The following is a 25,927-nucleotide window of genomic DNA, read 5'->3' as shown; positions in this document are numbered from 1 at the left end:
ATTTAGGATTATTCCATTTCTCACACTGTGCACCTATTGATTGTGGTGGGTTCAGGCACACTCCCATAGAATGCATTAGGGTTAAAAAAAAAAAAAAACCTTCTGCCTTTGAACCACTTTAATTTAGGAGATTTGCAAATATGCTCTAGAACAGTGGTCTCCAAACTGCAGCCCTGGGTGCCCTTTGCTTGCCTCTATTTGGCCCTTGGGGCACTATACCATCCACAGCTTATACTAATAATGTGGCAAAATTTCTCCCATAGACACCAATGATTGGGTGCTATTCCTCCCACTGATACCAACAATAGGGAACTATTCCACTAAAACCAATGAGAGGGCATTTTATACTCCCACTGGCCACAGTCTTGCCCCCCTAAAGTCTGAAGGACAGTAAATTGGCCCTTTGTTTAGACAGTTTGGAGACCCCTGACCTAGAAGTATCAAAGTATAAAATCAGACCATCCAGAAAGCAAATAAAACCAGCACATGCAAAACTTACACAGGTGATGACCTCGAAACCTGGTTCATCCTCCAGGCCGACAGCCATTTCTGATAAGGGTCTCTGGTGAGGAACATCATGGGGTCGCAGAGCTCCTCGGAAAAAGTTGGTCACTTTGGAAAACCCCCCAAAAGTGGCAGAGTATGGATCCTGGAAAAATCTCTACATAGTTACATAGTTACATAGTTAGTCTGGGTGAAAACAAAAAAAACAAAAACACATGTCCATCTAGTTCAACCAATAAAAGAGGAAATAATAAAAAAAAAAAAGTATACAATCCTATACACACACAATCCTATACCCACAGTTGATCCAGTCCAGGGGAAGGCAAAAAACCCCAGCTAAAGCATGATCCAAATTATTCTAGTAGGTGAAAAAAATCCTTCCTGATCCCCCAAGAGGCAATCGCATGTTCCCTGGATCAACTTTACCTATAAATGTTAGTACCCAGTTATATTATGTACACCTAGGAAAGAATCCAGGCCTTTCTTAAAACAATCTACCGAGTTGGCCAGAATGACCTCTTGAGGAAGTATGTTCTACATTTTCACAGCTCTTACTTGTGAAGAAGCCTTTCCGTATTGGAGATACGTAAAGAGTGCCCCCTTGTCCTCTGTGCTGACCTTAAAGTGAATAACAACACTAAGTTCACTATATGGACCCCTTATGTATTTATACATGTTGATCATTTCCCCCTTAATCTCTTTTCAACAGAGAATAAATTCAATTCCTCTAATCCTTCCTCATAGCTGAGCTCCTTCATGCCTCTTATTAGTTTGGTTGCCCTTCTCTGCACTTTCTCCAATTCCCCAATATCCTTTTTGAGAACTGGTGCCCAAAACTGAACTGCGTATTCCAGATGAGGTCTTACTAATGATTTTTGCAGGGGAAAAATGATCTCTCTCTCTCTGGTGTCCATACCTCTCTTATTACAAGAATGAACTTTGCTCGCTTTGGAAACCGCAGCTTGGCATTGCATGCTATTATTGAGCTTATGATCTACCAAAACCCCCAGATCCTTCTCCACCATTGATTCCCCCAGTTATACCCCCCCTAGTATGTATGATGCATGCATATTCTTAGCCCCCAAGTGCATAACTACATTTATCAACAGTAAACCTTATTTGCCACATAGTTGCCCAATTATACAGTGCATTGAGTTCGGCTTGTAAATTGGAGACATCCTGTAAGGATGTTATTCTACTGCATAGCTTTGTGTCATCTGCAAAGACTGAAATCCCAAACCCTATATCATTTATAAAAAGTAAGGGTTCCAACACTGAACCTTGGGGTACACCACTGATAACCTTAAACCATTCCGAGTACGAGTTATTAACCACTACTCTCTAAATTCTGTCTTTTAGCCAGTTTTCTATCCATTTATAAATTGATCTTTCCAAGCCTGTAGACTTTCCCTAATGCCGCGTACACACAATCGGAAATTCGGGCAGCAAAAGACCGATGAGAGCTTTTGGTCGGAAAATGCGACCGTGTGTATGCTCCATCGGACATTTGCTGGCGGAATTCCATCCAGCAAAAGATTGAGAGCAGGTTCTCAATTTTTCGGTCGGAAAAAGTTTCGAGCGGAAATTCTGATCATCTGTACCAAGTATGACGCGCAAAATTCATATGCATGCTCGGAAACAATTCGACGCATGCTCGGAAGCATTAAACGTAATTTTCTCGGCTCGTCGTAGTGTTGTACGTCACGCGTTCTTGACGGTCGAAAGTTCAGCGAACTTTTGTGTGACCGTGTATGCAAGCCAAGCTTGAGCGGAATTCTGTCGGAAAAACCATCCAAGAATTTTCCGACGGGAAATCCGCTCGTGTGTACGCGGCATTACACATGAGCCGTGCATGGGGAACTGTGTCAAACACTTTTGCAAAATCAAAGTATACCACGTCCACAGCCACCCCTCTGTCCAAGGTTTTATTTACCTCCTCATAAAAAGAAATAAGGTTTGTTTGACAACTTCTGCCTTTCATGAATCTATGCTGTCTGTTGCTTAACCACTTCCGGACCGCCCACCGTCATTATACGGCGGCTGTTTGAAGAGGAATATCGTTATGGCAGCAGCTAGCTACCATAACCCAAGTATCCTCTTCTTCAGCGGGTGGTCCGCTTTCAGATAAAAGTGGTCTCGTCGGTGGATTCACCACGAGATCACTTTTATCGCGCCCCCGCCGCACCCCGGTGCCCTCTGCCACTTACCGGAGCCACCGGCAGCGGTGGAGGCGATCGGGTCCACTCTCCTGCTTGGTATGGAGATGAGTGAAGGGAAGATGGCCCCCACTCGTCTCCATACGATTGCAAGGCGGAAGCGACGTCAAAGCGTCACTTCCGCCCATAGCTCTTAACCACTTGCCGACCAGCCGCCATCATTATACTGCGGCAGGTCAGCACAATTCCGCGAACCAACGTAGCTGTACATCGGTCCCTTTAAGCGGGATAGGAGGCAAGCATGCGCCTTCTGCACTGCGAGGGGTGCCAATGCTCGTGACCGGCGGTCGTGATGACCGCCGGCCACGAGCGATCGCAGGCACAAGAGCCAGAACAGGGACGTGTGTGTGTAAAAACACACATCCCAGTACTGTGAGGAGAGGAGGGAGAGATCATGAGTTCCTACGAGCTGGGAACCATGATCTCTAATCTCCTAAATTCAGTCCCATCCCCCCTACAGTTAGAACACACACATAGGGAACACAGTTAACCCCTTGATCGCCCTCCTAATGTTAACCTCTTCCCTGCCAGTGACATTTACACAGTAATCAGTGTATTTTTATAGCCCTGATCACTGTATAAATGCCAATGGTCCCAAAAATGTGTCAAAAGTGTCTGATATGTCTGCCATAATGTCGCAGTCCCGATAAAAATTGCAGATCGCCGCCATTACTAGTAAAAAAAAAAAAATAATAATAATAATAAAAACGCCATAAATCTATCCCTTATTTTTTTTATTGCATTTTAGTGTAAATAAGAGATCTTCGGTCTTTTTGACCCCAAATTAAGGAGGTCCTGTCATGCTTTTTTTCTATTACAAGGGATGTTTACTATCCTTGTAATAGGAATAAAAGTGGCACAATTTATTTTTATTATTTTTTTATAAGAACAGTGTAAAAATAAAAAAATATAAAAGTTAAAATAAATAAGAAAAAAAACCCAAACATTTTTAAACGCTTGACACCGTTCCCCACATGCATACGTGAGTAGCGCCCGCATATGAAAACGGTGTTCAAACCACACATGTGATGTATCGCCATGATCGTTAGAGCGAGAGCAATAATTCTAGCCTCAGACCTCCTCTGTAACTCAAAACATGCAACCTGTAGATTTTTTTAATGCCCACATATTGTAATGAACATGGGTCACCCAATAGTGAGTGGGATTGGCTCTCTGTATTCTAGGCTGAGGGAATATTTAGATAAATTCCTCCAGCCTCTAGCTACACAGAGCCAATCCTACTTAAAGGACAGTAGGGAATTAATTGTGCTGTTACAGGCCATTAAGGTAACCCACAACACATTGATGGTCACAATAGACATTGAAGTGTCTTTATACCAACATATGTCACAAAGATGCGCTAGAAGCAATAAAGTGGGCTCTGTCAAAAGAACCACACATGACCAAATCCCAAAGCAAGTAGTGGAAGGACTTTGGCTATGGGCAATAACTATTTTTGGGCGCTGAATGATTATTACAATCAAATAGGTAGCGTAGCCATGGGAGCACGATATGCTCCAAGTGTGGCGAATAGAACATTAAACAAATGGGAAACAGAAACAATCTTCAATAATAGGTCAAAGTCACTCCTTTTTTATAAAAGTTACATTGAGGATGTTATCCTATTATGGGGGAAGGTTCCCACACAAGCTTTCTAGAGTTTTTGAGAAAAATGAATGACAATGGGTATGGTCTAAAATTTACAGCAGATTGCAGTCTATTGACTGTTAATTATTTGGATCTTATGCTCACGAAACAACAGGATACTATTGGCACAAAAACATTCTTCAAATAGACAGATAGAAATGGGTTTGTGCCAACCCATAGTTGCCATCATCCACAATGGATAGGGGCGATCCCTAAGGGACAGTATATGCGTACTAGAAGAAACTCTGACAACAATGCTGACTTTCTTCTGCAGGCAGGAATTCTCACAGACAGGTTTTTGGAGAAAGGATACCCACTGCGAACACTTGAAAGACTTGTAGAACAGGTGTTAGCATTGGATAGGCAGACTCTTTTGGTCACCAAACCCAAGAAGGAAGTCAAAGGGGAGGTGGCCTTCATATCAGGTTTCCACAGGCAGTACAAACAAGCAGAAACTATTTTTGAAAAATTCTGGCCCATTTTGCTCAAAGACAGGGATCTTCAATCTTCATTACCAGCCAAACCGAAGTTTATCTACAGAAAAGCCCCAGGCTTAAGGAATCTCATTACCCGTAATGTACCAGACCCACCAAGTAAACCATCCACCTTTTTAGATGGGTCGGGTTTCCACCATTGCACTAGATGCAAGGCCTGCAGAACAACAGGAAAACCAGGTGCAAGCAAAAAATAATATCCCATTTTAAATCGTTGGTAACCAAACAAGAATTTAAAATCAAACCACTTATCACGTGCCATTCAGATCATGTGACATATGTTTTGGAGTGCCCATGTTCATTACAATATGTGGGCAGAACCACACAACAGTTAAAAATCAGAATTAATGAGCATGTTGCAAACATCAAAAAAGGTTTTCTCCATCATAGTGTCTCTAGACATTTCAAACTTTTCCATAATAGTGATCCAACACTTTTAACATTTTATGGTATAGACAAAATTTCCAAGCATTGGAGGGGCACACATATGAAGAGAGCTATATCACAGAATGAAACCTATTGGCTATACAAATTGCATACTATGCAACCGTTTGGGATGAATATCGTTTTTGTTTTTTGTCAAACGATTGATCTCCCCAGATGGGGGCACCTCCTGCTTGACCACCCCCCCCCCCCTTTCCTTTTCCTCCCACCACCCCTCCGCCTCCCTTTTGCTTTAGCCCTCCAGACACTACAAGTGGCACTACCTGCTAGTAGGGAGTCTTGGTAATTCAATTTTTCAAGTATTTCCATTATAGGAAGTGGCTTATCCAATTCCCCTACATCCTAGGGACGTTTGTTCAATCCAATTTTATAATTATGAGTGGTCTAATCAAATATATTGTTGAAACTGTATTAACATATGAATGGATATGTATGTAAACCATCACTGGGGTTGCATAGCTCAAATTTATTGTGCGTCCAATTTTAATAGAAATCGATTCATTCTTTGCATTTTCTGTCATTTAAGGCATTATAATCTATTTTTTGTAAAACCTATTGCTTCTTGTCACATATGTTGATTCAAATCAGCAGATGTAATTGGCGTCTGGATAAGGAGCAATGTCCCTTTGTATTGCCACCACCACGCCTCATAGCCTGCCTTTTTTACTATTTAGGATACACCTCCTAGTGACCAAGGTACGCTTCAAGAAGACGTTAACTACGAAACCAACGTCGGAGCGGTACCTGGTCACGTTATCTACGTCACATCCGGCTTCCTGGTTGTCTGTTCTCGACGGGTGGCACGCACGCCGACCACAGAGGTGGTACACGGTATTCATGCACACGATCCACACTGATGAGCTTGCCGCTTTCAGTGCCGGGTAGGCACCAGCTAATGTAAGTGGCCATTTGGCTACCTTTCATGTTTTAAATTTTTTTAATAAAACGTTTTTACGCTATGGGCACCTCTATTGTTTCTTATATATCCCATGCTCAATGACTGGGGGAGGAAGCTTTCCAGTGATCGTCAGTCTCGATATGTGAGCAGGCACAATCCTGCACAAGCGTTTATGACCTTCTTCTTAAACAAAGAGGTCATTTACATCTGGTAAGCAGATTGCATATCCAGCACTGTGGGGTGTCGTTTCTTTCTCTGGGTGAAGGATTTCTCAATATCTCCACAGAAGATTTTCTCAGAATTTAGAAGTCTTTTTCTGTTCACACAGAATTTTAGTTTCTTTTCCAATTGGGACTCTATTTTTACTAGTATCATCTTCATTTCTATTTTTTCACTTAATAATTATTATATTTTTTTAACATTATCACATGTACTCTCAACATATGTGATTGATTTGTGTCATACAAAATTTTTTGTTTTATCACGATTACACATGGTGTTATATATTATTAGCTACCAATGGTAATCATCCAATGGTCTACTAATAATTTGCATACAGCGCCCTCTACCACGATTACCACTTGCTTTTGACCACATTGTTCAAATCAGGGGAGCAGCTTTAGGCGCCTTTCACACGGACGGCTATTCTGCCGCAGTTAAAAGCATGTTTTTTTTTTCCTGTGAAATTTAGACTCCAGGCACTGCGATCAGCTACATTTGCACAGTGCGATTAGCTGCGGTTGCGTTTAGCTGCGGTTTGCCATCTCCATGGCAACCCGACAGGGTACCGACTCGCACTGTTTGGTATGAATCTTGAGGGGGAACTCCACGCCAAATTTTAAATAAAAAAACCGGCGTGGGTTCCCCCCCAGGGGCATACCAGGCCCGTCTGGTATGGAATTTAAGAGGAACCCCTGCGCCGAAAAAACGGCGTGGGGTCCCCCCCAGAATCCATACCAGACCCTTATCAGCGCACGCAGCCCGGTAGGTCAGGAAAAGGGGTGGGGACGAGTGAGCGCCCCTCCCCCCTCCTGAGCCGTACCAGGCCGCATGCCCTCAACATGAGGGGTGGGTGCTTTGGGGGAGGGGGCGCCCTGCGGCCCCCCACCCCAAGGCACCTTGTCCCCATGTTGATTAGGACAAGGGCCTCTTCCCGACAACCCTGGCCGTTGGTTGTCGGGGTCTGCGGGCGAGGGGCTTATCGGAATCCGGGAGCCCCCTTTAATAAGGGGGCCCCCAGATCCCGGCCCCCCACCCTTTGTGAATGAGTATGGGGTTCATCGTACCCCTACCCATTCACCTAGGGAAAAAAGTGTCAATAAAAAAAACACAGTACACAGGTTTTTAAAGTAATTTATTAGGCAGCTCCAGGGGTCTTCTTCTGACTCCGGGGGTCTCTCCGGCGTCTTCTCCCGGTGTCTGGATCTTTTGCCGGCTCCACCGCTATCTTCTCCTGCTGTTTTGCTAGCGGTGGCCCGGACCTCTGGATCATCTTCTTCCCTCTTCTCTTCTTCCGATGTTGACACGACGCTCAATCCAGCTGGAATGGTCTCTGAACGCTCCGCTCTGACTTATATAGGCGGTGACCCCGCCCCCTTATGCCGTCACAGTCCCTGGGCATGCTGGGACTGTGATGTTTTAGGGGGCGTGGTCACCAGGTGGTGTTGACCACGCCCCCTAAAACGTCACACTCCCAACATGCCCAGGGACTGTGACGGCATAAGGGGGTGGGGTCACCGCCTATATTAGTCAGAGCGTAGCGCACAGAGACCATTCCAGCTCAAGAGAGCGTCGTGTCAACATCGGAAGAAGAGAAGAGGGAAAAAGGCAGAAGGCAGCAGTCCGGGCTCCTCCGCTGGCAAAAGAGCGGAAAAAGAGCAGAAGATAGCGGAGGAGCCCGGCAGAAGAGAGCGCGGAGAAGGACCGGAGAGACCCCCGAAGCCGGAAAAGGACCCCTGAAGCCGGAAGAGGACCCCCGGAGCTGTCTAATAAAATACTTTAAAAACCTGTGTAGTGTGTTTTTTATTGACACTTCTTCCTCCAGGTGAATGGGTAGGGGTACCATGTACCCCATACTCATTCACATAGGGTGGGGGACGGGATCTGAGGGCCCCCTTACTAAAGGGGGCTCCTGGATTCCGATAAGCCCCTGCCCGCAGACCCCAACAACCAACGGCCAGGGTTGTCGGGAAGAGGCCCTTGTCCTCAACCACATGGGGACAAGGCGCTTTGGGGTGGGGGGGGCCCAGGGCCCCCCTCCCCAAAAGCACCCACCCCCTATGTTAAGGGCATGCGGCCTGGTACGGCTCACAAGGGGGGGCGCTCGCTCATCCCCACCCCCTTTCCTGACCTACCGGGCTGTGTGCTCGGATAAGGGTCTGGTGTGGATTTTGGGGGGGATCCCATGCCGTTTTTTCGGCGCAGGGGTTCCTCTTAAAATCCGTACTAGACCTAAGGGCCTGGTATGCCCCTGGGGGGAACCCACGCCGGTTTTTTGTTTAAAATTTGGCGTGGAGTTCCCCTTCAAGATTCATACCAAACAGTGCCGGGCATTGGCGGGGATCCGACTAGCTCATCATTTTTCCTTTCCTGATGAGCAGCTCGGCGCTGTTATCCGCAGCTGACACAGTGCACTGCGAATACCTGAGGTTATGTGCGGATAGCTGCGCTAAATCGCTCCTGGACGCAGTCAATTCTATTTTTTCTATCCGCACAGAATCGCATGTATCTAATTCGCAGCTAAACGCAGTGTGTGAATGGGGCCATAGGAAAGCATTGTGTGCTTTTAGCTCCGGTAGAAAATTAGAAAATCCGCAGCTAAAAGCACCATTCTATCCGTCTGTGTGAAAGGGGCCTTATTCACATTCTAGTTATTTGTTATTTACTTCTTTTTTTGAGCGCAGAGTTTTATCTACAAACCTTATTATAGGCTTACCTCTAGGTACAAATTATGCACAGGAGTTAACGTCCTCTTAAAGATGTTTTGATGAAAAGAAAGGATTATCATTAAGGACATGTATGGAGGATGTAGGTTTCCCTTTCTTGGCGGGAGTTTCCTTCTGTTGTTCCAGTTTGCTCCTACAATCAGCAAACTTACATATAGGCTAAATGACTTCCACCCATTGTCATATTCCTATTGTGTGCAGTGCAGGTGTTGCACATAGGCCCCAAAAGGGAGGGAGCCCACTGCGCACTCACTGCACACATTGGGGATTAGATTCAGGAAGCGCTCCTCTGCTTAGGCAAAGTGTATCTCTCACTATGCTAACCATCTCTTCTGCTCATCTTTAGTTCTACAAAGCAACAGTAGAGCAGCGAGGATGCCTATTCCATAATCCTTCTGTCCTAAAGGCAGATGCTGACAAGACATGAGGGGGTAGGCTGTGACCAGGACTCTCTGCTATTGGCTCCAGCTCTATTATAGTGATGCAGTATATTAAATTGGTTGTAAACCTCAGAAATGAAATCTGAAAAACAAAGCATATACCTCTATAGTGAGTGTTTGTCTCGATCTGGAGCACTAAGTGTCATTTCTGACTGCTGCCTCCTTCCTCTGCTATCTCTTTGTAGACACTTCTAACAAGTTTTAATGACACCAAAAGAAAGGTGACAGAGGAGGGATCTCCAGCACACAGACTGTGATTGATAGCCTTAGCGCTGTTCCTATGTGCTGTATGAAGGGGGGGGGGGGTGTCCCTTCCTTCCAATCAGCTCTCCTCACTGAGCTCTGCAGTGTGTAATTTAGGCTCCCCATCCCCTGTTTTCTTACAGCCCAGACAAGCTTTAAAAATTCTTGAACAGATGTAGAGAAGAGAAGACTGCAGATAAGCAGGTACAACTTATGTAGGAAGATTTGTTTCATCTCTGTTTATCACCTGAGGATAGTCACCTCACTAGGTATATGGAAGGGTTTACAACCACTTTAACTTTGGGCTGTGATTGGACAGTAGTAGAACTGCTGATACCGGGGAACACTCTGTAGCGGCCATCTGGCAAGTGAGAAGGTAAAGCCGGGTACATGTTAAGCATAATATGGAATGTGTGTTCCTTTATTTTATCCTTACATTGCACTGTGTGTATTCTGATCATCTTTTCAGATTGAATTACAACTCGTGCCCATAGCCGAGAGTTGTGCTGTGTCCAGTTCTGTGATATGTAGGGATCTGGATGCAGAACCACAAAGGCCTGTGTGAATGAAGCTTCAGTTTCTCTTTTCTTGTGGTTCATGGCAACCTAGGTTCTTGCACACAGAGCCACCGCATTCAAAAAAACAGTCCTGCTTCCACCCAAACTGGTTCAAAGTAAGGATGCACCGATACCAGTACCAGTGCCGATACCGAGTATTTTCACGAGTACTCATAATCATGAAAATTAGGGTTGCACCGATACCACTTTTTTAACACCAAGTACCGATACTTTTTTGCAAGTACTCGCCGATACCAATTACTAATACCCATCGTGTAGGTAGGTAGATGGGTGAGGGTTGTTAGGGAGTTGGGAGAGGCTGGGGTGAGGGCAGGGGGAGTAGATGGGTAAGCGAGGGCAGGGTAGTTGAGGGTGGGGTGAAATAGGGATTGTGGGGTGGGAGAGTTGAGAAGAAAAAGGCTGCGATCGCTGTGGGAAGAGGATGGGGATGGGAGGGTCATTGGGAGACATGGGAGTAGAGGTGACAGCTGTTGGGGGAAGGAGGAGGCAACACAGGGTGGGAAGGAGGACACAACACAGGGAGGGTACAGTACAGGGGGTAGGAGGATGCAGTACAGGGCGTTAGGTACAGACCAGTCAGTACATTATATACAGACTGGTGTGTGTATAACACATACAGTACTGTGTGCGGATACAGACTGGTCTGTAAATACTGTGTATCAAGGTCCCAGGCATCCTTTGATCTAATGAGGACCTCCAGGGCCAGGGATAGCTGACATCCTTCTGTATATGGTGGGTTGTGAGGCATGGTGGGTGCAGAGTAGTTAAAGTTATTGGGCACCAGACACTTCTTGAATGCAAAAGAAAGTTTTTTCTCTTAACAAACTTTTTGGGGGAGAGAGGGTTAGGGCCAGGACACCCTTAGGTAGTTGCAAGATTAACTGGCAGACTCCGAGATTTCAATAGGACAGCCATGCAGGGAAAAGCATCCAGCAAGACGCCACAGCTGCATGTGCAGGAATGCTGTCTCCTATGGCAACAGACTTTAACAGTTCCTAACGCAAAGCTGAACAGTTCCTTTCTATTCCACTACAATCACTCCTTGTAGTTCTTCAGCCCACTGAGCTCCCCGTCTCTCACTAGATTCACTGCCAAAGAAACCCTTGAGCTCCTCCAATCTTCATGGTGGTATCTTTCTCAAGCGTCACCCCCGCTTCCCTGCTGGGTCCCTAGCTTGGCACTCTAGATACCTCTCAAGCTTCACCCCCGCTGGCCTGCTCAGTCCCTGGCTTGACACACAAGGCTGCTCTGCAAGCGTCACCTCTGCTGGTTGGGTCCCTGGCTTGATACCCACTGAAGTTTCCCGATTCTTCACCGTCCCCGGTTGGTGAGAATTCTGCTATGGTACTTTCTTCAGTTACTTACTGTGGTCCCTGGTAATAAGGTGGTTGGTCCCTTACTGGCGACAACTTCCCCTCTACCTCCTACCACGACAGGTTCCCTGGCCTGTAGAACTGTCACTTTTGGTTGAACTGCAAGCCTGCAGTCCCAACCCCGCGCTGCTCTCTTGCTTCTGGATAGGCCCTCAAACAGGCTAGCAGCCAGATGTGCCCGGGATAGGCCCCATCTCTGGCCTAGCAGCCTGGGCAATACAACACACCCCAGTCAGCCGTCCAGGTGGCACAGAACACCGATCACCTGACTCCACCTAAATATATAGGTTCTCCCAGCAGGCCAAGGGATTCAAGAAAACCCCTGCCCATTGGCGGAGATGCCCCATATACCCATAATCTGACCTTGCGTGCCCTTCTCGTATCCAGTACCACCAAGTACCCAGCCACCTAGTGGTCCACGTAGTGGTAGAAGAGAAAAGTGCAACCAGGCCAAACTTTGGGAGAAATCAATGGATCTCTAACAATTAGCCAAGACGACTATTCCTGGCAAGTAAATTTCAAGGAGTAACCCTGAGCAACTCCAGGGTGCTACAATTGTATGGTGCTAGTGTATAAGACCGGTCTGTACCCTGCTGACACTGTAATGTACATACTACACTAACCTATTTGCAGGACTTGCTCCCCTCCATACTCGGTTCTGCTTCCAGGGACGCTTCCACAGCTGACTCACACTATAGAAACACATGTGCTGATGCTGTCCAGCCCCTTGACCTTGGCGACCCACCCACTCTCTGTCATTGGGTAGCAGCGAGCCATCCATCCAGCCCAGCAGCTAGCTCTCTCTCTCTCTCTCTCTCTCTCTCTCTCTCTCTCTCTCTCTCTCTCTCTCTCTCTCTCTCTCTCTCTCTCTCTCTCTCTCTCTCTCTCTCTCTCTCCAGGAACAGGAAGGGAGGAGTCATGACATCACCCACCCTCTTCTTGTTTACAGAGGCAGGAGAGGATCGCGGTGGTGCTGTATAATGAAAAAAGACAGCCGGGAGCAGGAGTGTCAATGTGGCCAGCTGTCAGACTGTTCCCACTGTGCTGAGGATTTTCCTGTCCCCCACTGTCCTGGCACCATAAGGCTGCTCCGAACCCTGCTGCCGGAGGGGAGGCGCCCCGCCCCAGTTGACGTCACTTCCAGTATCGGTTTCCAGTATCAGAGCATTTTTGCGAGTACCGATACTCGCGAAAATGCCTAGTATCGGCACTGATACCAGTATCGGCATTGGTGCATCACTAATGAAAATGCTCCTGATAACCGAAACCGATACAAAATGAATGGGCATAGACCGCACTGCAAAGAATTGCATGCGATTTGAACAGGAATTCAGTGCTATTCCTGTCCGAATCGCATGCGCTTTCCCACACCACTCCTGTGTGAACCCAGGCTTGTCATAGCGATTTTAAACCTGAGTTCACACAGCAGAAGTGCGTTAAACCTCCCTGCATGATGGGTTTCACCAGCTCCGGCTCCCGACCTGACTGTGGACATTTGCGGCTGTGGCTTGAGCTCCTCCTGCCTCTCCCATGGCTTTGTTCCCAACATCTCCAGCGACACGCTCCCCCCCAGCCTGACAGTTCAGACTACAGGAATTCTAATTGGTCACACCATCACATCGACAGCACTGACCAATCAGAGGCTGTCTAGCCCGTACTGTCAGCTTCTGTCAGGAGAGAGAAAGCCACTGAGATTTTAAATCCCCGTACCGGTGAAGCGGCTTTTCAGCGTCTGACATCATATGATTGCGGCAATCTGGTACAGCAGGACTGGGGGGCATAGGGAGTGGGTCTAGTGAATAGTTGGAATCACTGGAGGCTGGAAGGAGAAAGCCTGAGAGATGCAGGGAACAAAGCCACGGGAGAGGCAGGAGGAGCCCAAGCCCAAACCCATCATGCAGGGAGGTTTCCCTTTGAGAAACCACATGTGATTCAGACAGGAATCGCAACGCATTTCTGTTCAAATGGCATGCAATTTTTTGCAGTGTGATTTTAGCCCATTCATTTTGTATGGACCCAAATCGCACTGCAAAGTATCAGTACTCAGTATCGGTGAGTACTTGACCGAAAGTATCGATACTCGTACTCACCAGTAAAAAAAAAAAAAAAAAAAGGCATTGGTGCATCCCTAGTTGAAAGCATGTGCAGGTATGACTATGGTAGGGACATTAGGCTATGAGCTACCTTGTGGTTGGGGCTGATGTTAATGGTTCAACCTTCTCTGTACAAATGTGGCAGAATACCATGGTGCTAGAAGACAGACAAACCACTTCCAAGCAATGGTGAATGCCTATATGTAAAAGCTTTTTTTTTTTTTTTTTTTTTTTTTTTTAATCCAATTATTGTTTTTAACCCTGAAACTGGAATTTCACAATTTTGAGTCTATAGTTTTTATCAAGGAAGCATCAACATTGATTCCTAAAACCTTTCTTTGCCGACTTCTGTGTCATCACATGACTATAGCTGATATTTCGTACAGCTTCTAAAGTCCAACTCTGGGAACAAAAAAAAAAAAAAACAACCCTTACAGTAGGGGCCCCCTGTACTGCAAGGATTCAATGCTCATTAAGCCTAGGTTCACACTATAAAATGGCTTTGCGGGCCATGTTTGTGCAGTCATGGCAGCACATTCATTTAAATGGGCTGCTGTGCCTGCGTTTCACCCAGAAAGATTCCTGCAGCATTTTAAAAACACAGCAGCCGGGAAAAAACATTATGCCATTTCTCTAAGATTCCCACACCCGTAAACATGCTGCATTTTTAGATGCATGGGGGTGCCAGTAAGAATGAATGGCAGCTCTGCGTGTTTTTAAAGAGCTGCGGGTGGTTGCTGGTGTAGGAATATTTATTTATTATTTATTTTATTTAGGAATAGGTGCGCAACACCCGCAATAGTGTGAACCAAGCCTAAAGGGGAAGATCTGCTTTATGCCCTCCTCCTCTTCTTCTATTTTTGTCATTTTTTTTTTTTTTTGGAGGTGAAGGAGGGAGAGGGCAGCAGTACCTGGTTTTGACAGGTACCTACTCCCACTTTTGGTCGGATCGCTGCGGTGGATCCCCCCCCTTCCTGCAAACTGTGAGCAACCAGCTGCGATTCCTTGTGGCTTTACATCCAGCTGCCCATTGTGCATGCATGAGCCGTGCTGCGATGTGCTTTGTGAATGGTCCTGCAGCTTTCTGGGACCTGTGACCTCGCGCATGTGTAGTGTGCAGCCGGCTGTCAAGCAACGAGGAATCACAACCGACTGCCCACAGTTAACATGCCGGCGCCGGAGACTCAAAGACTGGCAAAGAAACGGTCCGGGTGATGACAGTGCTGGACCCCCTGGAGAGGGGAGTGTCCTTTTATCAAAAGTCAGCCACTACAGTACTACTTCAAACAGGGGAAAGAACTGCTTCATTAATTACCTGACTCTCCACTCCAGCAAGCTCTGATGCTCCTCTCTTCTCCCCGAAGCCCCAATCTGTGGGTGGAGCCTCGCTGTCTGGTACAATGCAGGGCTATTAAACCTGTACTGAATGTGGTGGGGTCGAGCATGTGAGCGCAGCTGGGAGCAGCTTATGGACTGAGGAGAATGTAAGTAATGCAGTCTCTTCTGCAACCCCCTAGATCTAACAAGCATTTAACCCTTGCAGTGGGTGGGCAACTGCAAGAGTATTTATTTTTTAGGTGTGTCTGGACTTGGGCTCTAAAAAAAATTGTAGTGGTAAGGCTATGAATATATGTGGATAAAGTTAAAACAGCTGTGAGCTTAGAACACCAAACATTTAGGAGGATAACACAATAGGAAATATTTTATATATGAAACAGTTCCTCGTTGTACGGTTTATTAGAAACAACAACATTGCACCATTGTGTACACTGTGATATAAATTATATACTGCACACTGTTCTAACCTGTAAGCTGTGCTGTACAATATATACTCCACATTGCACCACTCTTTGCACTGTACTGTTTAACATATACTCCATGCCTCTCCCTCAGTACAATGTTCTGTACATTATATGCTGCCTAGATTTTCAAATTATCCTCTGAAGTCTGGAAAAAAAAAAGGCAGTTCAGGGGTATCAATCCCGTGTCCCTCCGCTGCGCTCAGTGGTTCCCCCTGACAATCCTTGCAAAGTAGTAGCATGGAGGTCAGTAAGAGGAACCACTGCACAAACGTTTGAATGCTAATCTGTTGGCCTCTTATGATGAAGGGAGGTGGCAGCAGGGCACATGGATGTCATCAAAGCTCTGGAAATTATCAGTCCAAAGATAATCAAAGCAGAAGTTATGGTCTGCTTGTTTGTGGACCTGCACTGACATTCAGTGCACCCCAGGAGATCAATGGAGGCCTGCAGAAAACCACTGACAGCTGTCAAATAGGTGCAGTGAGGAGATGGATTTTAAAACTGGAAATCTGGCAACATAGACAACTATGACCTGTCGCCAGCTGTCAGCATCCTGATTTACCCTTCATTCAGTTTTTCAACAACACAATGGGGGAGATTTACTAAAACTGGTGCACACAGGTGTTCATTATGAAGCAACATATCTGTTGCTGCAGTATGGAGTCTGCATATCTCAAATAAAAGTCAGACAGCACAGATACAGATACTGGGGTTGATTTACTAAAACTGAAGAGTGCAAAATCTGGTGCAGCTGTGCATGGTAACCAATCGGCTTGTAACATCAGCTTGTTCAATTAAAGTGGTTGTTAAGCCACTGTCATAACTTTATATAATCCTGTTTGTTCCCTAATGCTGCGTGCCCCTGTCTCTGTGTTTTATAAAAAAAAATGTTGTGTATACCTGAATTCAGAGAGCCGCTTAGCAATCACGTGACCGGCCATCTCTCCTCTCTCCTGATCTGACAGCTAGAGCGGGAGGGGCCGAAAATCCCCCCGCTGACCTCAGTCGGGAGGGGAGGAGGAGAGAGGAGAAAGCCGGCCGGTCACGTGAGGTATACACAGCATTTTTTTTTTTATAAAACACAGAGACAGGGGCACACAGCATTAGGAAACAAACAGGATCATATAAAGTTATGACAGTTATTTCAGAAGCGAGGGGGGGGGGGGGGCAGGCCCTGACACAGAGCTAACAGGCAGGGAGGGAGGGGGAGAGGAGGACAGAGCAGGGCTGCAGATGACGGATACACGTAAACTGACCACGGTGTCAGGGCTCAGCAGCCACAATAAACCGTGGTCAGTTTACAAGGGGAGAGCAAGATCTGCCAGGTATTGCAGGTGTTACAGGGGGCCAAATTACAAAGCGCAAGCACTGTGTTGTATAACATACTTTAAAGGAACAGGATCCAATTTGTATTTTTTTCAGGGTAAAAAACGCTTTAGGCTTTGACAATAAGCCCCCGTTCACATCGGCACGATTTGACAATTCAGCCTATTGACAGCAATGGTACTGTACCAATTGGTGCAATGCCGACTTTGCGGCGCCACACCGATTTCCAAGAGTAGTTACTGCAATACTTTCAGCGACTTTGGGAGCGATTTAAATAGATGTCTGTGCAGGAACCCACACAGACAAACACAGATGTCTTTCAATTCGCCCCCGGACTCGCACTGAAATGCAGGTTTGAAATCGTGCGAGTTCAGCTGAAAATTGGTTCCCATTCACAGCTGCACCAGATTTTGTGTGCACCAGTTTTAGTAAAACTCCCTTATGGTTTTAAAAGGTATATAAAGGTCACTGCTTACAGACACCAGGTCGGAGGAACCATCATCAAACATCTGGAGCTCATCGAAAGAGTGGGACAGAGCATGAGAGTCATGAGGATAGACCAGGAAAAGACGGGAATCCCTTGGAGAACTGTAAGGATAAAAAACAATATAATTAAAGAACACAATACTACTGTCAATCCTTACTGCAAGATGACTTAAGGATACAAGCTTCACATTTCCTTTTAAAGTTAATATCATCCTTCTGGCAAATAAAATATTGTTAGGAGGAGCATAACGAGCAAACAGAATTCAAAACTTTGATAATGTGAATATTCAGTATCTAAAGTGCTGCATAAACTGTGGCAATAAATGTCAATAAATGGAAATAAATCATCCATAACCAAGTCATGCTCAATAATACTACTATAGATATATGCGATATATGCAATATCCACTGTGCCCAACAGGAAGAGTTCAAATTTTAGTTTATGAAACTGGGGACAAACAGAACCTGATATCCATGTGAATAATCAGAATTTTTGTATATATATATATATATATATATATATATATATATATATATATATATATATATATTACATACACACATAAAATATATATATATATATATATAGATATCTATCTATATATAGATAGATAGATATCTATATCTATAGATATATATATCTATCTATATATCTATATCTATATCTATATCTATATCTATATATATATATCTATACACACACACACACACATACATACATACATCAATCTGCCACAACATTATGACTACTGACAGGTAAAGTGAATAACATTGGTTATCACAATACAATGGCATCTGAAAGTGGGTGGGATATATTAGGCAGCGAGTGAACATGTTGTCCCTGAAGTTGATGTGTTAAAAGCATAAAAAATGGGCAAGCGTAAGGATTTGAGTGACTTTGACAGGGGCCAAATTGTAAGTGCTAGATGACTGGATCAGATCATCTGCATATCTGCAGCTCTTTTAGGATGTTCTCAGTCTGCAGTGGTTAGGACCTCCCATAAGTCGTCCAAGGAACGGAAACCAGCCAACCGGTGACAGGGTCATAGGCGGCCAAAACTCACTGATGCACGTTGGGAGTGAAAGCTGGCCCGTGTAGTACAATCCAATAGAAGAGCTACTATAGCTCAAATTGCTGAAAAAGCTATTGCTGGTTCCAATAGAAATGTGTTAGAACACACAGTACTTTGCAGTTTGTTGTATATAAGGGCTGCATAGCCACACACTGGTCCAGATCCCTATGCTGACTGATGTCCACAGCTAAAAGTGCCCACAATTGGCATGTGAGTATCAGAACTGGACCACAGAGCAATGGAAGAAGGTGGTCTGGCCTGATGAATTCAAGAATGGTTTGAGGAACACAACAACCAGTTTGAAATGTTGACTTGGCCTCCAAATTCTCCAGATATCCAACAAATTAAACATCTGTGGAATGTGCTGGAAAAAAAGTCTAATCCATGAAGGCCCCACCTCACAAGGAACAGATCTGCTACTCATGCCTTGGTGCCAGATGTTGTTGTTCAGTCTTTTCAGTCCTTTGTGACCTCATGGACCATAGTGCACCAGGCTTTTCTGTCCTCCACTGCCTCCCGAAGCTTGCTTAACCGCCTGCCGACCGCCGCGCGCACCCGCCGTGTCACTAGGCACCCGGTGCGCGTGCCCGGCGGCCGCGATGTCCGCCGGGCACCCGCGATTACTGGTAACACAGCAGGACCGTGGATCTGTGTGTGTAAACACACAGATCCACGGTCCTGTCAGAGGAGAGGAGACCGATGGTATGTTCCCAGTACAGCGGAACACCGATCGGTCTCCTCCCCTAGTGAGTCCCCGCCCCCTACAGTTAGAATCACTCCCTAGCAACACAGTTAACCCCTCGATCACCACCTAGTGTTAACCCCTTCCCTGCCTGTCACATTTATACAGTAATCAATGCATTTTTATAGCACGGATCGCTGTATAAATGTGAATGGTCCCAAATATGTGTCAAAAATGTCCGATGTGTCCGCCGCAATATCGCAGTCACGATAAAAATCGCAGATCGCCGCCATTACTAGTAAAAAAAAAATTTTAAAAAATAAAAATGTTATAAAACTATCCCCTATTTTGTAGACGCTATAACTTTTGCGCAAACCAATCTATATACGCTTATTGCGATTTTTTTTTACCAAAAATATGTACAAGAATACATATCGGCCTAAACTGAGAAAAAATTTGTTTTAACCACTTGAGCCCCGGACCATTATGCTGCCTAAGGACCAGAGGTCTTTTTCCAATTTGGCACTGCGTCGCTTTAACTGCTAATTGCGCGGTTATGCAATGCTGTACCCAAACGAAATTTGCGTCCTTTTCTTCCCACAAATAGAGCTTTCTTTTGATGGTATTTGATCACTTCTGCAGTTTTTATTTTTTGCGCTATAAACGGAAAAAGACCGAAAATTTTGAAAAAAAATGATATTTTCTACTTTTTGTTATAAAAAAAATCCAATAAACTCAATTTTAGTCATACATTTAGGCCAAAATGTATTCGGCCACATGTCTTTGGTAAAAAAAATGTCAATAAGCGTATATTTATTGGTTTGCGCAAAAGTTATAGCGTCTACAAACTAGGGTACATTTTCTGGAATTTACACAGCTTTTAGTTTATGACTGCCTATGTCATTTCTTGAGGTGCTAAAATGGCAGGGCAGTACAAAACCCCCCCAAATGACCCCATTTTGGAAAGTAGACACCCCAAGGAAATTGCTGATAGGCATGTTGAACCCATTGAATATTTATTTTTTTTGTCCCAAGTGATTGAATAATGACAAAAAAAAAAAAAAAAAAAAAATATTTACAAAAAGTTGTCACTAAATGATATATTGCTCACACAGGCCATGGGCCTATGTGGAATTGCACCCCAAAATATATTCAGCTACTTCTCCTGAGTACGGGGATACCACATGTGTGGGACTTTTTGGGAGCCTAGCCGCGTACGGGACCCCGAAAACCAATCACCGCCTTCAGGATTTCTAAGGGTGTAACTTTTTGATTTCACTCTTCACTGCCTATCACAGTTTCGGAGGCCATGGAATGCCCAGGTGGCACAACCCCCCCCCAAATGACCCCATTTTGGAAAGTAGACACCCCAAGCTATTTGCTGAGAGGCATATTGAGTCCATGGAATATTTTATATTTTGACACAAGTTGCGGGAAAGTGACACTTTTTTTTTTTTTTTTTTTTTTTTGCACAAAGTTGTCACTAAATGATATATTGCTCACACAGGCCATGGGCCTATGTGGAATTGCACCCCAAAATACATTTAGCTGCTTCTCCTGAGTATGGGGATACCACATGTGTGGGACTTTTTGGGAGCCTAGCCGCGTACGGGGCCCCGAAAACCAATCACCGCCTTCAGCGTTTTTAAGGGCGTGAATTTTTGATTTTACTCTTCACTGCCTAACACCGTTTCGGAGGCCATGGAATGCCCAGGTGGCACAAACCCCCCCCAAATGACCCCATTTTGGAAAGTAGACACCCCAAGCTATTTGCTGAGAGGCATGGTGAGTATTTTGCAGCTCTCATTTGTTTTTGAAAATGAAGAAAGACAAGAAAAAACTTTTTTTTTTTTTCTTTTTTCAAATTTCAAAACTTTGTGACAAAAAGTGAGGTCTGCAAAATACTCACTATACCTCTCAGCAAATAGCTTGGGGTGTCTACTTTCCAAAATGGGGTCATTTGGGGGGGTTTTGTGCCACCTGGGCATTCCATGGCCTCCGAAACTGTGATAGGCAGTGAAGAGTGAAATCAAAAATTCACGCCCCTTAGAAAGCCTGAAGGCGGTGCTTGGTTTTCGGGGTCCCGTACACGGCTAGGCTCCCAAAAAGTCTCACACATATGGTATCCCCGTACTCAGGAGAAGCAGCAGAATGTATTTTGGGGTGTAATTTCACATATTCCCATGGCATGTTTGAGCAATATATCATTTAGTGACAACTTTGTGCAAAAAAAAAAAAAAAAAAAAAAAAATTTGTCTCTTTCCCGCAACTTGTGTCGCAATATAAAATATTCCATGGACTCGACATGCCTCTCAGCAAATAGCTTGGGGTGTCTACTTTCCAAAATGGGGTCATTTGGGGGGGTTTTGAACTGTCCTGGCATTTTATGCACAACATTTAGAAGCTTATGTCACACATCACCCACTCTTCTAACCACTTGAAGACAAAGCCCTTTCTGACACTTATTTTTTACATGAAAAAGTTTTTTTTTTTTTGCAAGAAAATTACTTTGAACCCCCAAACATTATATATTTTTTTAAAGCAAATGCCCTACAGATTAAAATGGTGGGTGTTTCATTTTTTTTTTTCACACAGTATTTGCGCAGCGATTTTTCAAACGCATTTTTTGGGGAAAAAACACACTTTTTTAAATTTTAATGCACTAAAACACACTATATTGCCCAAATGTTTGATGAAATAAAAAAGATGATCTTAGACCGAGTACATGGATACCAAACATGACATGCTTTACAATTGCGCACAAACGTGCAGTGGCAACAAAATAAATACATTTTTAAAAGCCTTTAAAAGCCTTTACAGGTTACCACTTTAGATCTACAGAGGAGGTCTACTGCAAAAATTACTGCCCTCGATCTGACCTTCGCGGCGATACCTCACATGCATGGTGCAATTGCTGTTTACGTTTGACGACAGACCGCCGCTTGCGTTCGCCTTAGCGCAAGAGCAGGGGGCGACAGGGGTGCTTTTTTTTTTTTTTTTTTTTTTCTTTATTATTTTTTTGCTTTTTTATCTTATTTTTAAACTGTTCCTTTCATTTTTTTTTTTTTTAAATCATTTTTATTGTTATCTCGGGGAATGTAAATATCCCCTATGATAGCAATAGGTAGTGACAGGTACTCTTTTTTGAAAAAATTGGGGTCTATTAGACCCTAGATCTCTCCTCTGCCCTCAAAGCATCTGACCACACCAAGATCGGTGTGATAAAATGCTTCCCCAATTTCCCAATGGCGCTATTTACATCCGGCGAAATCTAAGTCATAAAATGCTCGTAGCTTCCGGTTTCTTAGGCCATAGAGATGTTTGGAGCCACTCTTGTCTCTGATCAGCTCTATGGTCAGCTGGCTGAATCACCGGCTGCATTCTCAGGTTCCCTGTTGAGACAGGAGAGCCAGAGAAAAACACGGAAGACGGTGGGGGGGGGGGGGCATTCCCTCCCACGGGTTGTAAAGGCAGTCTAGAGGCTAATTAGCCGCTAGGATTGCTTTTACATGAAAGCCGACCGCTGGCTGAAAAGAATGATACCAAGATGATACCTAAACCTGCAGGCATCATTCTGGTATAACCACTCAAAGTTGTGAATGGCGTACCTGAAGACAAAAAAATGGTTAACAATAAAGCACAGTAAACAATAAAGTATAAATAATTACATACCTGAAAAACAAACATGATAAAACATAATAACAATAACAATAACAATAACAATAAAACACTGCAGAATAGAATACAGTAAAAAAAGAGCAGAACAATAGAGAGAGAGAATAGAGAGAGAGAACAATAAAACGACAACTAATTTTTTTTATTTTATATATATATTTTTTTTTTTTACACTTTTTTTGTAACTAACTTTTATAACTGTAACCGGTTCCAGGTTCGGGTCTCTCAAAATGCGATGGCATCTTGGGAGACCCTGTGAAAGTGTGCCTAGTCTGTGCAATGCTGTACCCTACGCTAATACTCAACTAGTGTATGGTAGCGTTCAAAACATTCACCAATGCAAAGACCAGGATTGTCAGGACAGAAGGGACAATAATAGCGGGTGTCACGCCTATATCCGCGTTTGCTGCAGACACAACATCTTTTTGGGGGGGGTTCGTTGGGTAGGGGTACTCGGGAGCACATAAAAATGCCTCTCATGCAGCCGACTGCATTTCGTTGGGGGATGTGAATGGGGGAAGTACGGGCGCTGCAGAAGTGGTGGGTTCCCAATTAGGATTGGCGAATGCAGCAGGAAGGGCACTATGGGCACGACGGGCCTGTGTTTGTCTTTTTGGTGGCAGCGGGACACTACTTGTGCTTGTCACCTCACCAGCTTGAACTGCACTTATGGGACTCGCCACGTCACCAAGTGTTACTGCAGTGCTGGTTTGACTACGACCGGGGTGTATTAGGCCGCTGGTGCTTGCCAGTTCAATAAAAAGCTTCCAAAAAAACTGTTAGCGATCGCAGGGATCAGGCCTGACTCTGCGAACGCTGCAGTTATGCGTTTAGTGTTTTGTAAGTGACAGTGATCGATCGATACTGCACTTGGGTGGGCTGGACTGGGCCGGGCGGAGGGGCAAAACGCAGGTGCTAGCAGGTATCTGGGTTGATCCCGCTAACACTGCGTTTTTGGGAACCCTAAACTGCTGGGGACGCTAGTATAGATCTGATCTGATCGGATCAGATATTGATCCGTTCAGATACTATACCACTAAAGGAGGCGTATGCTGCGTGCGTGGGTGTTAGTGGTACTGGCGCTAACCTGACGCTGTCTGGGGCCGGTGCTTGCTAGTTCACCAAAATGCTACCAAAAAAACTGTTAGCGATCGCAGGGATCAGGCCTGACTCTGCGAACGCTGCAGTTATGCGTTTAGTGCCTTGTAAGTGTCAGTGATCGATCGATACTGCACTTGGGTGGGCTGGGCTGGGCCGGGCGGAGGGGCACAACGCAGGTGCTAGCAGGTATCTGGGCTGATCCCGCTAACACTGCGTTTTTGGGAACCCTAAACTGCTGGGGACGCTAGTATAGATCTGATCGGATCAGATATTGATCCGATCAGATACTATACCACTAAGGGAGGTGTACGGTGCGTGCGTGGGTGTTAGCGGTACTGGCGCTAACCTGACGCTGCCTGGTGCTTGCTTGCCAGTTCACCAAAATGCTACCAAAAAAACTGTTAGCGATCGCAGGGATCAGGCCTGACTCTGTGAACGCTGCAGTTATGCGTTTAGTGTTTTGTAAGTGACAGTGATCGATCGATACTGCACTTGGGTGGGCTGGGCGGAGGGGCAAAACGCAGGTGCTAGCGGGTATCTGGGCTGATCCCGCTAACACTGTGTTTTTGGGAACGCTAGTATAGATCTGATCAGATCAGATATTGATCCGATCAGATACTATACCACTAAGGGAGGCGCATGCTGCGTGCGTGGGTGTTAGCGGTACTGGCGCTAATCTGACGCTGCCTGGGGCGACGCATATCACCGCCGGGCGATCAGGGGGCTAAACCTTTATTAGGTAATAAACGGCGGGTGCCCTGACACTATAAAAAATAAACGAACTAACCTGCGTCACCCGTAACGGTTATACGGTGATCAGTGGTGAAAGGGTTAACTAGGGGGCAATCAAGGGGTTAAAACATTTATTAGGTAGTATATGGGGGTCCCTGTCACTATAAAACGCTGACGGCGAACCTAAATATTTACCTCACTAACTAGCGTCACCAGCGACACTAATACAGCGATCAGAAAAATGATCGCTTAGCAACACTGGTGACAGGGGGTGATCAAGGGGTTAAAACTTTATTAGGGGGGGTTAGGGGGGTACCCTAGACCTAAAGGGGGGTAATACTCACTGTCCCAACACTGTAACTGTCACAAACTGACACTATGCAGTAATCAGAAAAAAAAAAAAAAAAAAAAAAAAAAAACCTGCTGGTGTCAGTTTGTGACAGGGGGGGGGGGGGTGATTGGGGGGGGATCGGGGGGCGATCGGGGGGGGGATCGGGGTGTTTTGTATGCCTGGCATGTTCTACTGTGTGTGTGTGTGTTGTGCACTCACATTGATGTCTTCTCCCCTCGGCGCTGGAACGGAAAATACCGAGCCGAGGGGAGATGACATCATTTCCTTTGCTGCTGTTTAGCATACAGCAGCAAAGGAGTGTTCCCATTGGCCGGCGGCGATCGCGAGGGGGGGGCCACGAACGGATGGCCTCCCCCTCATCTCGGATCGCCGGGGAACAGAACGGGACCGCTTCGGGCACCGGGGGGGGGTCCGATCGGACCCCCCACCCGCGAGAGGCAAATCACGTACATGTACGTGATTTTGCCTGCCCGTGCCGCCTTGCCGACGTAAATCGGCGTTAGGCGGTCCTTAAGTGGTTAAAGAAAAAAAAATTGGATATTTTTTATCGCAAAAGGTAAAAATTATTGTGTTTTTTTTAAAACTTGTCACTCTTCTTTTGTTTATAGCGCAAAAAATAAAAACTGCAGAGGTGATCAAATACCACTAAAAGAAAGCTCTATTTGTGGGGAAAAGATTATAACAATTTCATTTGGGTACAGTGTTGTATGACCGCGCAATTGTCATTCAAAGTGCGACAGCGCTGAAAGCTGAAAAATGGCTTGGGCAGGAAGGGGGCGAAAATGCCCAGTATTGAGGTGGTTAAAGAGGAAGTAAACCCTGG

The 25,927-nt window shown here is 45.3% G+C and overlaps 1 protein-coding gene across 3 annotated transcripts in view; it reads right to left on the bottom strand.

The window, feature by feature from the left end:
• The window catches only part of TBC1D17 (TBC1 domain family member 17), a 149,770-nt gene that overhangs the window by 42,608 nt on the left and 81,235 nt on the right, over positions 1-25,927 (bottom strand). For 2 of the 3 annotated variants that reach the window (XM_073602200.1, XM_073602202.1), the window contains exons 6-7: positions 17,480-17,591; positions 500-661 (exon numbers count right to left, since the gene is read on the bottom strand). In XM_073602200.1, the coding sequence (XP_073458301.1) occupies positions 500-661; positions 17,480-17,591 (274 nt within the window). The remainder of the gene's footprint in view (positions 1-499; positions 662-17,479; positions 17,592-25,927) is intronic. The other variant, XM_073602201.1, reaches the window with a different exon arrangement.

This window comes from Aquarana catesbeiana, linkage group LG10 (assembly GCF_042186555.1).
Source record: "Aquarana catesbeiana isolate 2022-GZ linkage group LG10, ASM4218655v1, whole genome shotgun sequence".
NCBI lineage: Eukaryota > Metazoa > Chordata > Amphibia > Anura > Ranidae > Aquarana > Aquarana catesbeiana.
The sequence above is the reverse complement of the archived record's forward strand: the minus strand, read 5'-3'. Positions and strand labels throughout refer to the sequence as shown.